This window comes from Cucumis melo, chromosome 10 (genome assembly GCF_025177605.1).
Source record: "Cucumis melo cultivar AY chromosome 10, USDA_Cmelo_AY_1.0, whole genome shotgun sequence".
NCBI classification, from domain to species: Eukaryota; Viridiplantae; Streptophyta; class Magnoliopsida; order Cucurbitales; family Cucurbitaceae; genus Cucumis; species Cucumis melo.
The window spans coordinates 13,540,351-13,554,004 of record NC_066866.1 but is presented as its reverse complement, the minus strand read 5'-3'; the positions used below and the strand labels follow the sequence as shown (position 1 = coordinate 13,554,004).

Here is a 13,654-nt window from a genome sequence, read left to right as displayed (position 1 = left end):
ATTATTTGTACTTTTTTTGTTACTAATTTGGTAAAATAAGGCATCAATTTGTGATTGGTCCAAAATTTCTTATCAACAAAATCATATATATTAGTATTTGCATTACTTGAATGACTCAATCCCATAATGATTTTAGCTATTACAATATAGTATTGATTGAATAAGATGGACTACATATTCTACCATATTTGCATGACTTAGTCTATTGAAGATTTAAGTTACTTTAATATGTGTGTCAAAATATAAATTTTAATTGTTTATGAGTATATGGTATCTCTAGGGGTTAATTGATGGGGTAAGATATAAAAAATGAGAGATTTTCTAGTTTTTACCGATCAAATTTTTTTTTTCTTTTAGATTTTGCATCTCCATTATAGTTTACTTTGAGGGATTTTGTTTTCAAAAATATAACAAACCAACACAATATTTACACTATATATAAAACAATTTCGAAAACGGAAAAAACTTACGGACCATAATAAAAAATACCAAAAATGTCATAGTCAACACACGAATAATTGCGCACGCGTGTAGCTCTACTTTTAAACGATCATAATACGCAATCTTATAGAAAATGACACATGATCGTGTAGGTAGTATCAACACCAGCCAAACGAGCACCTATAATTCTTCTTCTAAATTATCGTGTACCAAGATCGTCTAGATATTGCTACACGATCGCATATCAAGAGCTAACCAATCATGTACAAAATCTAAATCTTGGTTCACGATCGTGTACCAAGAGCTAAACGATCATATACCAAGATCTAAACGATTTTTTGCTCAAGATCGTGTACCAAGATTTTTTTATATTTGATACACAATCTTTAACCAAGATCATTTAGTTTTCATACATGATCGTTTAGATCTAAAATAGGAAATATATAAGAGATGAAGAATATTGTTTACCAAGTGGGAATTTGAAAAAGTGAAAAAAAGAAATATATAAAGGAAAGAATAATAATAATTGTAGAACAATGATCATGATTTCAAAAAAATAAAAGCAAAAATTGCAGAATAAGAAGAGAAGAAAGAAGATGGAAATGGAAAAGGAAGAAATCAGAACCACGCAAAATTCAAAAGCGGCAATGACAAACCTAGAATATTAAAAAAATGACCAGCTTCATGGGTTTTTTGATTTTGTTACACAATCAATAAAATATTTTGGTGTTTTTTTATATTTATGAAAATTACCCATAGTTTTATTTGTGTTTAGATATTTTTAAGTATAAATTGGGAGGTAGAGGAGTAAAAGATTTAAACCTAACACCCACTTTTTTTTATGTTATGATAAACCTAGGGTTATCATAAGATGTATTTGGGAGAAGATTTGTGGAGGAAATATTACGATGAGATGTGTTTGGGGGAAGAGTTATATGGGTAGAGTTATGATAGTGTTATGATAAGATGTATTTGGGAAAAGGGTTATCTATGTATTGTTACGAAATTTATTTATATATATATATATATATATATATATTTTAATTCATATTATAAATATAATACAAAAATTTTGTATATTTAATTTACTAAATCATCCTGGTTTTCGCAAAACAATTTACCTTAATTTCTTTAAATACGACGTTCATTTTTTACATTTTTTAAAGTAATCATTACGTGCGAATAATTTTTTTTAAAATTCATATTCTAAATCTAATACACGAATTTCGTATCTTTAATTTACTAAATCGTATTTGTTTTCGTAAAACAATTTGCCTTTAATTACAATAAACTAGAATTTGTCAAATCGTCCTAGTTTTGTTTTCTAGTGGAAAATTACAAGGAATCTAGTTTTAGGTTTCTTTTTAAGTTATTTTAGTCTACTTTTAAAATATTAACTTTAATTTTTATTCTTTTTAAAAGTCATTTATATAGTTTCAAAATATCTATTTTAGTCATTCTACAATAATTATTAGGTAAAAATTTCATAAACCTACGTCTCAATAACAAAAGATTTGTTATGTTAATTTAACTAAGTTTACTTTAATAATCAAAATAACATTAAGAAAATATGAAAATATAGACTCTAAATAATAAGTTTCCCAAGTAATTTTTAATTTAATCAAATAACCTAACCTGCCTAACTATATAAATATAACTCGGTAGGAAGCTCATAAGCTGAGCCATAATTAATTAATATATGCAAAAAAATAGTAAATAAATAAATAAATTGGGATGGGTTAGAATTTCAGCGTAGAAAGAGAAAGAGAAAGAGAAACACACAGTGTATTTTCCAGAATCATTCTTCTTCGAACAAAGAACGATGAGACGAGAGCTTTTCAATTTGGTTGCTTTCTCCAATGCCTACATTCAAATCATCTTTGCCCTTTTAGTTCTGAGCTGTTTTTCAATCTCTCAAGTGCTTTCTTCCATTCATCAATACCAAAACGAATCCTTCATTCATCGTTCCAATTCTTTCTTCTTCCATGGCGGTAGTGAAGGTCTTTATGCTTCTAATTCCCACCCCCTTTCCTCCAATTCCACCGATTCTGCACACCAGTTGCTGGACGGAATGTCCTTCATCAGGTAAAAAACTAATATAACCCCTCTATTCTCCACTCTTTCGCTTTTGTTGTTACTGTTCTTTCATTTGATCCATTTTCCCCAATTGGGGTTTGTTTATTTCCTCTTATTCTTCTTTGAAATCGATCGTTTTGAGTATACAGTTCATTTGGTTTTTTGCATGTGATGGATTTGTAGGAAACAGTTTAGATTAGTTTTTGGTTTTCATATTGTTTGTGGGTAATGTAGGTTCGAATCGATTACATTCAGACGAACTAAAGAATCAGCAGAACAGAAGAATGAAATGCAGCAAAAAACTGGGTTAATTGAAGCTATTATTGTCGAAGTCAAAGATAGGACAAAAATAGGAGGGGCATTTCTGAATTCTGATCTTATATGTTGTACTCAGAAGCTTGCAAGCAATGGCTCTTGCAAGGTTGGGGAAGTTATCATTAAGCAGGATTCAGATGATCCTAATGGACCAAGGAGAATTCAGACTTTCTTTGAAGGGATAAGTGAAGAAGCTAAAATGGAACCAACTACAATCGAACTCAACAAAACTGGAATGTATTATCTGTATTTTATGTTTTGCGATCCACAACTCCGAGGTACGTTGATTAGTGGAAGAACAGTTTGGAGAAACCCAGATGGTTATTTACCAGGAAAGATGGCTCCAATGGTGACATTCTTTGGCTATATGTCTTTGTCTTACCTTATTCTGGGTCTTGTTTGGTTTCTCTGGTTTGTAAGATATTGGAAAGATGTAATGCAATTGCACTACCATATAACTGGTGTCATAGGTTTGGGAATGTGTGAAATGGCCCTTTGGTATTTTGAATATTCAAATTTTAATTCATCTGGAAATCGACCGATGGGAATAACTATTTGGGCGGTTACATTTAGTGCTATTAAGAAGACTGTTTCTAGGCTGCTTCTTCTAGTGGTTTCAATGGGATACGGGGTTGTGAGACCAACCCTCGGCGGTATAACGACAAGAGTTATCCTTCTTGGTGTTACATATTTCTTGGCTTCTGAAGCACTTGAGCTTGTAGAGCATTTAGGAAATGTCAATGACTTCTCTGGAAAAACAAGGTTCTTTCTGGTGTTGCCAGTTGTTGTATTGGATGCTTGCTTTATTCTTTGGATCTTTTCCTCATTATCGAAAACCCTTGAGAAGCTTCAGGTAAAGATACTTTCTTTAAGCTTTTTTTCTGTAAGCTTTTTTTCCTGCTAAGAACATATTCAGTTCTCTATTATGTATATGCTATGTAGGTTAGAAAAAGCATGGCCAAACTTGAACTGTATCGAAAGTTTACCAACTGCCTTGCAGTTATGGTGTTGGTCTCTATAGTTTGGATCGGATACGAGGTGAATTTGCATTTCATTTAAATATCCTCTGTTTTTCTCTACTGCTCGATCAAATTGTAAGGATTAGACCAGTTGTTAGAATTACTGATTTTTGTTTGTGTAGTTGTATTTCAATGCTGCAGACCCGTTGAGCGAGCTATGGCGAAGAGCTTGGATTATTCCAGCCTTCTGGGTTTTGCTTTCTTTTGTTCTCTTGGTGATTATATGTGTTCTTTGGGCTCCTTCTCATAATCCATTAGCTAGGTAATCATCAATCCCCTGCCTCCTTTTGGAAATCTACTTGAATCTCTTTAACTTAGATCAGCATGGTTTTCCACTTAAATCTTTTTGGGTAAACTGACTTCCCCAGCTTATATAGTTTATGCCCAAATCTCGGTTCGAAAGACATCAAGAATTATTTTTCTCCAATTATATCATAGTTTGCACAACACGCCTGATAATATCATATTTTTGTTTAGCAGTCTTCTTTATTTTCACTTGGATAGCTGATTTTTATCTTCTCTTTAATTTTTTATGATACATTATTTTCTAGGAGGCCCTGATTTTTATTAAATGAAATCATGAACTAGAGTCTAACTATGTGTTTTGGACTTCGTAGATTTGCATACTCAGAAGACACTGGGGATGATGTCGATGAGGAGGTTGTGGCACTAACTGGAGCCGGAATAAAGGTAGCTCCAGATCTATCTAACAAGCTAGAAAGGAAGGAAAGGAAGGCACCATCTGCTTCAGATCATCCTGTGTTTGGACATGGGGGTGATCTTGAGGAAGATAAAAGAGAGTGATGCTCTCTCCTCTCTGTACATTTTGTTTCATTTCTCTCACTAAGCTGCTTAAAATGGAAGCCATTTGACTCATCAGTGCTTCAAAGTTTTACAATTGTATCGAAGATGGAGGGTAGAGATGAAGAAAATGAAGGATTATTAACCTCTTTGATCAACTAAGTTCGGTTGGAGATTTGAAGGAAATCCTTGAAAAATATTTCTACTGTTTGCGGCTTCAACTTGGGTAGCCCTGATAGAATGAAAATGAAAGGAGGAAAAAGCTTGTTTGAATGTTGTTGGTCTATTCTAGTCACTGTTTGTGAAAAGTAGACAAATATTGTAATTTGCTGTTCCCAGATGATACTAAGATAGACTTTTCAAGTTCGGGCACTTGAACTCCAAGATATTATATTTGGCCGGTCATCTCCGATCCAAGTATAGTTTGTAGATAGACTATCAATTGCCAACTTAGTTATGACTAACCAGTTCGAATTGTCCAAGTTTTAAGGAGAAACAAGTTAGTTTTGGATATTACTTGTGAGGAAAGTCAATAACGTTACTCGTATATTTGACATCTAATAATAATGGACAAACACATTCAATAAGAAAAATGAACTAGACAGAAAAATGAAAAGTTGGTCTTTGATCAACTTTTTAGTCAAATTCAAAAATGAAATGAATTAGACAGAAGGTTGACGTTTCTTATGATTGTGACTTTAAGATATCAAAACTTGTTGAATTCCACTACTAAGAATCAAAGATAGTTTGATCTCCAAAAGGAACAAGACGGTCCTCAATTAATTGGCAGGTTTCACAGACCAACTTCTGACTGATTTCTTCGACGAATAAAAATCCCACTATTGTAATGTCCTAGTCAAATATCTGCGGGCCATGTTTGATGCCATAGATGTTTTGTGATTCTAATTGCTTAGGACCTTTGAAGCCTCCAGGTTTCAGACCTCTTCCACCTAAATGAAGTTTAAATGAGGATTCAAAGCAATCTAATCAAGCTCAAAAACTTTCTACTTATCGGTCCGAGAGCTAGTGGTACCTGAGGAAGCCCCATCAATTCAAGGACTGCTTTTTGTGGTGTTAGCTCATTATCAATAATTCGGGCCACTGCTGTCAAAACTGGCATTTTCACCTTATACTTCTGAGCCAAAGCAATTACAGCCCCAGCAGTCGATACACCTTCTGCAACCTATTGATCGGGGGACCTTAACAAGGAGGCAATAAATAAAAACCATAAAATTGCTTGACATAATGAAAGACTACCCAGGTACCTGATTCATGGAGCTCAATATATCATCCAGATTCTCACCAGATCCTAGTCGTACTCCAACTGTTCTGTTTCGGGAGAGGTTGACAAAGCATGTAAGCATAATGTCCCCTGTGCCTGAGAGGCCAGTAATTGTCGTTGGCTTCGCACCCATCTTTAAGAAAATTTTGAAGGTAAAAGTAATTAGAATGACGTGATTGCAATCAGAAAGTTGAAGGTAAATGAAGCTTCAACTATGACTGACTGTAAGGAGTAGAGAGAACTCCTATATAGCCCTTTCTCTAGTTCACCTAATCAACGGGCCCATACAATAGCACCATACTCAAATGACATTGAGAAAACAGAAGATATGTAGGAAATATTCCAGTTTTTCTTTCCCATTTCTCATTTTCAATATTTGATAAACGTGAACTTTTGGTAGCTACTTTTGTTTCTTGTTTTTCATTTTTAGGAAATATTTTCAAAATTATGTACAAAATTTAGAAACAATACAAACTACTGAACTGGTTTCTTCTATTACAAGTTTTTTTGAAAAATAAAAACAAAATCCTCATTATTTTCTTTTTCACTAATAAGGTGCAAAATAAATATATCATAATAATTTTGAATATTTTGTTTTAAAGATTAATTTTCAGATAAAACTTTGCATTTCTAATTTTAAAATTTATTGGAACTCAACAACTAGTCACCAAACGAGTTTCTTCCTTTTTCCAACAATAATAGAAACAAATAACAATAATATAATTCGTTAAAATTAAAAATAAATAAATCAAAGAATTACAAGCACTTTTTTCCTTTTGAAACAAGAAATAAGAAACAAGAAAAAGCATGCCCTCATCTTTTGACGGTAAATAGCAATTACAAGTTTAATGGACTATATAGACACAACATACATTGCATCGTCAAAATATGCTTCTACCAACTTTTATCAATCAATATTTTGATGGTAAATAGCTCCATTGGCTCCCTCAAGTTGTTAAATAAAGGGTCATAATTTAACAGCTTATGACGTAAATATATCATATTCTGTCTTCAATTCAATTAATGCTGAATTAAAGCATGCCCTCATCTTCAAAGCAATTAATACTGCAAAAAACAATACCTTCGTAGCCAGCCAACGGATCTCAGAACAACCTTGTGCCACAAGAGCTGCCATAGAGTTATTACCAAGATTCATCCCCTCAACAATTCCTGCTGCTATAGCGAGGACATTCTTCAATGCACCTGCAATCTCCACCCCTGTCACATCACTGAGTCATCAGAAGTTACAAACCAAGTAAATTATTGGCTTACGGTCAGAGTCTACAATTATCTTGTCCTTGTGATTTATTGTATTTACTTAAAAAGTATGTATTTTGTGAGTGACTTTTTGGTCAGACAACGGAGAAATAAAAAGGTAAGCAATAGAGAGAAAGGATAGATGGCCAAACGCCAACAATCAGATGCTTGATATGATGATAATATCACAATACTAATAGGACCAAAATTTTATACTAAAAGAGGAATTTGAAATTACAATATACACGAAATATAAGCCCACACTGCCTAAGAATAAGAACTAAATATACCTTGAGGTGCTTATTCTTAGATAACTAGAAGCCAGTAGTTGCTGAGCCGCATTTGCCAATTTTTTGTCCTTTGACGCCACTACCATCGCTGGAAAATTAAAAGAAAAAATCAATAATTTCTGAGTATGTTCAAATGAGTTTATGTTAAGGAAGATTGTATACAATGAGCACTGCATTATCACCTGTTGGTAATTTATTCATTAATTCTGAAGCAAATGAAGGTCCCGAAAGGGCAACAAAAGGTTGTCGAGGGTTACTGAGTGCTTGGGGAATAATCTGAGACATCATTCTCAAGGAATTGAGTTCCAACCCTTTACTCAGGGATATGAATGGTAGGTGTGGATCAACATGATGAGCAATACTCTCAAGAAATGATGAACTGAACTGCAATGAAATTTTAAGAATTCTTTAATCACGCAAAAAATGAAAAATGATGAAGATTAGTAGTACTAGATAGCTTTGTTAATTACAAATTTGTGACATCTAAATAAAAATCCATACGAAAAATAAATGAATAAATTCATAAGAACTTGTACCAGGAATAGCATCATATGTTATTCTTAATCTTGTTTAAAATTCATAATACAAGAGAAGCAAAATATTAATGCAGAACTCTCAATAGGGTAGTGAAAGACCTGCACAGGTACAGCATGAAAACAGAAATCAGCACCCAGCAAAGCAGCTTTGGCATCAGTTGTAGCTATAACATTTATTGGTAGCTTGTGCTTTGGGAAGTACTTACTGAGAAGAAATGTCATCAGTCATTCAAACAGGCAAACTTTCATCTGAGACCACATAAACGTTGTATGTGAACCAGAATCACACCCAAATACATCAGAAAACCACTAGTAGAGTGGAGCTGAGTTTCTTTTTCATGAATATCATAAGAAAGGAAATGCTAAAAGGAATAGAGAGAGAGGAAAAGAAGAAAAAACTACATGAGAAAGATGAAATATCTAAACAAGAAAAGTTCTACAAGTGCAACTTACCTATTGTAGTGACCATCATTGATTGACTGGCATACTTGAGGATCACGAAGAAGCATATTGACTTCCAATTGGGGCTTTCTACCAGCGATATGGGCAGCCATCGCTGTGCCAAAAGATCCACCACCAAGCACAGCCACCTAGTAAGATTTGACCTTTATCTCTCAAAATTGGTATTGATGACGAATGAAGTGTTCAATGTTCAATGTTTTTCTGATGATTCATTGGATTCAAGACAAATTGACTAATATACTAATCTGAAAGCTTGCCTATAAGCAAGGTGAAACTGCTACATTTACTAATAAAGTGACATTAATCATATAGACTACTTCAGACAACCATTTTATAAATTCCAACATGACTGGATTAGTTAAAACTTAAGCATTTGATTACGTCATAATCAAGATAATCAAATACACCAATAACGTTATAGAAAAGAACGAGATTTAAACGGTCAAATCTTGTAGTCTCTAGGCCAAAAGTCGTTTTCAAACACACCTTAAATTACTCCCCAGCCCCAGTCACCCGGCACAGGAATAACAAATATTAGCAAATATAGAAAAGTAACTTACAGAAGGAGCTATAAAGTATTAACTAAATAATAAGAGTAAATTAAATATTGTGTCTTGCTCGTAAAACTTGGAAGTCAAGCGCTATGGTTTTGACTCGTCTCCATGTGGTTATCATCTTCCAACCTAAAAATGGACATAACTCTCCATCCCCAAACTGGAAGGAAATCTTTAGACTTGGCAAAATAATGTCATCAAAGAGTCCTCATTCACATTTACAACAAGGGTGAAATACAACTAAAGCATCCCATAATTTTCTAACAAAATCGAACAAAAATTCAAAAACAAAATATATATATATACTACAACGAACTTTTCTGCAGCATTTAATCAAAAAGGGTCCAAGCACAGTATCAAATCACGCAAAACCAAGCTACAATAAGATAAACCCACAATTTCAACAGGCCAAAAATAAAAAATAAAAGAAACAAATTAGACCAACCTTGTTCGTGCGCTCAAGAACGTCAGTCTTAGCCTTGAATCGCAAAGACCTGGACCATCTCACCAACTTCTCCCAGGCAATTCGAACAACCCTGCGGCGATTCTGGGTTCTTTCTGGGCCGGAATCAAGAAGAGCATCAGTGTCTTGAAGAATGGGAGGCGGCGTAGTATTGGCGCAGAAGCGGAGAGGGGAAGTGGTGGGGTAGTTGGGAGAAGAGAGGCTGGGAATGGTTAATCTGGAAGGGTATGTGTGGGAGAAGGAAGGGTGGTTGAGAGTGGAAAATGGGTTGTTGGAAGGAAGGTCCATGAATGGCGTCTCCATTGAAGGATTGTTGTAAGAAAGTTGTGTGTCACAGAGAAAGACAGCGAGAAGATAGCGGGTAATGTCGAGAGGATCAGGTGGGAAATGGAATTCCCCATCCATTTTCCATTTTCCATTTTCCATTTCTTTCTTTCCATTTTTTTTTTTAATTCAATTACAATTTTTGTTTAATAGCGATTACAACGCAGATAAATAAGGAAAATGGTAAAAAAACAAAACATTTTTACAAAATATTTACACTTTCCTACAAATCAAGACCAATGAATTTTAGTTTTATTCTTTGTCACTTTTTTATTTTTAGAAAATCTTTAAAATAATAATAATACTAATTAATTAATTAAAGTTTCATTTTGTAAAAATCATTTTACAATCATTTTGTTTTTTTTTTTTTTTAAATTAAACATACAGACCATTCTATCCCCGATTATTCTCCTTTGTTATCTATTTTTTACCGATTAATTAAAATATTAACCAAAAATTTGAAAACTAAAAAATATAGCTTTTAAAAGTTTGTTTTTGTTTTTGTTTTTGGTTTTGGAATTTGGCTAAAAATTTAACCATTTTACTTAACAAAGATACAAATTGTGGTATGAAATGAAAACAAAATAGATCTAAATGGCCATACTTCATTGATATTTTATCAAAGAGTACATTTAACACAAGGACAAGTTCCTTCAAGTAAAAACATATACAATCTCAAAACAATAATTTTAATGCATGGCGAGTTAGGTGATCAAGGCGATCAAGACGACAAGACTTAAAAGATGGGCGTTCCTCGCTACTTGCTAGGTTGCAGCTATGCGGAGCGATCTCAATGCAACAATGATTCACCATCAAATCCATCATGCATAACGCGTCTCCCAATGCTAGATTGTACAACAAGCAGAGGGCATTCCATACCATATCATATAGCATGTATGAGGCATCCTATTCCAGATCATAGAGCAAGAATAAAGCATTTTATCATAAATCACACAGCAAAGATAAGACATCTCACACTAGAACACACAGCAAGTATGAGACATCACATCGCATAAGGTACCAAAGATCATCACATCATTCTAGCTAGTTCATTTCCAAATCCAATCATGTATATGTGAAATATATTTTTAAGAATTGGAGAACATAAAGAAATCATGTAACTCAGGGTTTCGCTCAAAATACATTTAAGGATTTAAACACACTAGAAATCCTTTTATTATTTTTTTAAAAAAAACATTTGTAGGGAAAAACCACTCACAATCAATTAGATTCCTCGTTTATCTCCTTAGTCAAGAATTTTCTTGTACTTCCTTGACTTTTCAAATTCAAGCTCGTGATGGATCTCTGAAATTTTTTTTTAAATTCTCTCAGTTCTTTCTAAAGTGAATACAAGTTAAAGCAACCCAATAAACGGCCGAACTTTACCTATTTATAGATTTCTCTGGTGAAGTTTTCCATACAGGAAGAATTACCTTTACCCGACAGTGAGACTTAGCCAATGCCAGAATGCCACGTGTTACTATCACCTTCTTATCCTGCATTCAATTAGGCGTCAAGGTATCAACTCACTAGCTTCTTGCATAAGGATGACGCCAGCTACTTCCAAGTGAAGGAAGCTCATATCGCATAACAGTTCATCGGGTAACCTTTCTCATCATGCAACTTAGAACACAAAACGCAAGTTAACTAGTAATTTCTCCCATCACCAACTTCCGTCGGATAGCAGTCTCATCACATAGTCAATTCTTGTCACACGTGATCAAGGCCTTACAAATCCTGATGCAAAATTAATAATTATCATATAATTGTCTTATCATTCATATGTTGTAATTAAAATTGAGCAATTGTTATGAATAGCTAAAAATTGGAACTATTTACGAAATATAACAAGAAAACTTAAATGAATTAAATAGAGTTTTATGGATTTTGCTATATTTTGTAAACAGTTTCAATATTTTGCTATTTTTGAGAAATGTCCATTTGAAATTTTAAAATATGGTCTTGAGTAATATTTTTTACTCAATTTATTGTCTTAAATGATGCTAATTCAAATCCAACTCAATATGTTGTTAGGTAAATGTTTTGGATGTAAAATATCAAAGTGAACTTTTTTTTTAAACCAACCAAAGTGAACCTAATTGAATGTCTTAACAAACAAAATTTATATATTACAAAAGTCTAACTAGTTTCAAATGTACTAAAAATAATAATTTAAATGTTATTTTTTAGGGCTTCTTACAATGTTTGGTGTATGAAAGTGTATATCGAGTCTATCATTTGGGTCGAACTTGTCTTCTTCTTCTTCTTCTTCTTCTTTTTTTTTTTTTTTTTTTTTGTCATACTTGCAAAATGGAAAAGTGTGAGTGACAGGCTCACAAATCCCTAAACTCAAATAGCCACCCACTACGATTTTTCTTCTTTCAAATATAACAAATGAACCATAATATTTACAAAAATAGCAAAATTTCATAATAAACTTAGTGTCTATCACTCTCTATTGTTGATAGATTTTGAAATTTTTCTACATTTGTAAATATTTTCAACAATTTTTCATCATCTACGATAAAAACCTTGGACAAAGAATAAAATACCGATTTTATTTCCTTCACACTGCATAACTGAAAAACAGAGCAACTTTGAAATAAACAATTCACTCATCAATACACAACAAATTATACTTAGTTCCTCGTCGTCATTAACGATCTTACAATTGCTTTTTCAAACATATAAATCATAAATCAAAAAATTCATCTTCAAAATCCAATCCAACAATACATACCCGTAAGCTCTCATAAGTGGATCCTCGAACGAAGCATCAGGAGCGTAGATTTCAAAACTCCCAAAATTGCAAAGAGAAGAAAACCCAAGAGATGAAAAGAAGAAAAAATCAAACCAATTATAAAGAAACACACATGGTCTAGTGAGTCGATCCAATGGCCTAGACATTCTCGGCTAGCTGAGACAACCAAAACAAAAGATCAAGAACGCAGACAGAATCACCCTCCAAAGACACCCAAGCTTCGAAAAGGATTAAAATCAGTCGTTACATTTAGGTTAAGAAACAAAACCCTAAAATAAATCTGAACAGCTGCAAGAGAAATTAAAGAAAGGAAAAAAGAATGTAAGAGGTAGGGTTTAGTGTTGGGATGAACCCTTGTCGAGAAGTTAGAAGAAGAAACTGAAATGGCCAAGAATAGCGTTGGCAGAAGAGGAAGAAGATGAGGAGAGATAGAGATTGTGGTGAAGGGCTCTCTTACACTTCAATTCCCTCTTTTTTTTTTCTTTTCTTCTTCTTTTTCATGTAATTTAAAATAAATAGATTACTTATAATTTATGACATTTAAAAATTATCGTAGATTTATGACAAACTGTCATAAATCCTTCAAATCAGAAAAATTTCATCTTTTTCCATTAAAAACGCATTTTTTGACTTTTGATGACAGTTATTTCTTCTCTTCTTTCAATTTGGGATAGAACAACTGTCATAATAGGTGGTTTTTCTTGTAGTGCTCTGAAATAAAAACATATTCACCATTTGAATTTTGAAAATAAAAAATAATATGTAAATTTAAAGAATAAAAAAATCAAAATTAAATTAAACATCTAAATATAAAAAAGGTTAATAAAAAAATGAAAAGGAGATACATTCCAATTAATATAGAAAATAATGAATATAAAAAAAAAAAAAGAAGTTTTTCTCAAAAGTAATATATAAATTTAAATAATAAGAATTCAAAATGAAAACATATAAATATATAAAACAAATGTGTTGTAGCACTTTGGTGAAGCTAAGCTTCGTGGTGAGAGAAATCTGCAAAACAAGAGCACATTAATAAAGAGGTTGAGCTTCTCATTCTCTTAAAGACGTTTCGC

The 13,654-nt window shown here is 32.8% G+C and overlaps 2 protein-coding genes and 1 long non-coding RNA gene across 7 annotated transcripts; 1 reads left to right on the top strand and 2 right to left on the bottom strand.

Annotated features, from left to right (window-relative positions):
* Positions 1–2,131: 2,131 nt before the first annotated feature.
* LOC103496756 (uncharacterized) lies at positions 2,132–5,134 on the top strand. The gene is made up of 5 exons (XM_008458743.3): positions 2,132–2,526; positions 2,752–3,685; positions 3,775–3,870; positions 3,974–4,113; positions 4,469–5,134. Exons 1-5 carry the CDS (start codon positions 2,264–2,266, stop codon positions 4,653–4,655), a joined length of 1,620 nt encoding a protein of 539 aa, XP_008456965.2. The 5' UTR covers positions 2,132–2,263; the 3' UTR covers positions 4,656–5,134.
* A 116-nt stretch (positions 5,135–5,250) lies between these two features.
* On the bottom strand, positions 5,251–9,920 carry LOC103496755 (glycerol-3-phosphate dehydrogenase [NAD(+)] 2, chloroplastic). Of its 3 annotated transcripts, XM_008458742.3 has the most exons (9): positions 9,479–9,915; positions 8,471–8,607; positions 8,117–8,222; positions 7,664–7,865; positions 7,482–7,569; positions 7,016–7,163; positions 5,918–6,067; positions 5,686–5,835; positions 5,251–5,602 (listed from the first exon to the last, which is right to left on the bottom strand). In XM_008458742.3, exons 1-9 carry the CDS (start codon positions 9,899–9,901, stop codon positions 5,588–5,590), a joined length of 1,419 nt encoding a protein of 472 aa, XP_008456964.2. In that variant the 5' UTR covers positions 9,902–9,915; the 3' UTR covers positions 5,251–5,587. The 3 variants fall into 3 exon arrangements, with proteins under 3 accessions (XP_008456964.2, XP_050946690.1, XP_050946689.1); XM_051090733.1 differs by lacking the exon at positions 8,117–8,222 and having other exon boundaries at positions 7,664–7,860; positions 9,479–9,913; XM_051090732.1 differs by lacking the exon at positions 5,251–5,602 and having other exon boundaries at positions 5,686–5,851; positions 9,479–9,920.
* A 485-nt stretch (positions 9,921–10,405) lies between these two features.
* On the bottom strand, positions 10,406–13,062 carry LOC103496754 (uncharacterized). Of its 3 annotated transcripts, XR_007824108.1 has the most exons (3): positions 12,561–13,059; positions 11,040–11,557; positions 10,406–10,726 (listed from the first exon to the last, which is right to left on the bottom strand). It is a non-coding gene; the product is annotated as an uncharacterized LOC103496754 (long non-coding RNA). The 3 variants fall into 3 exon arrangements; XR_539231.3 differs by having other exon boundaries at positions 10,406–11,557; positions 12,021–13,062; XR_539230.3 differs by having other exon boundaries at positions 10,406–11,557.
* Between the last annotated feature and the right edge of the window lie 592 nt (positions 13,063–13,654).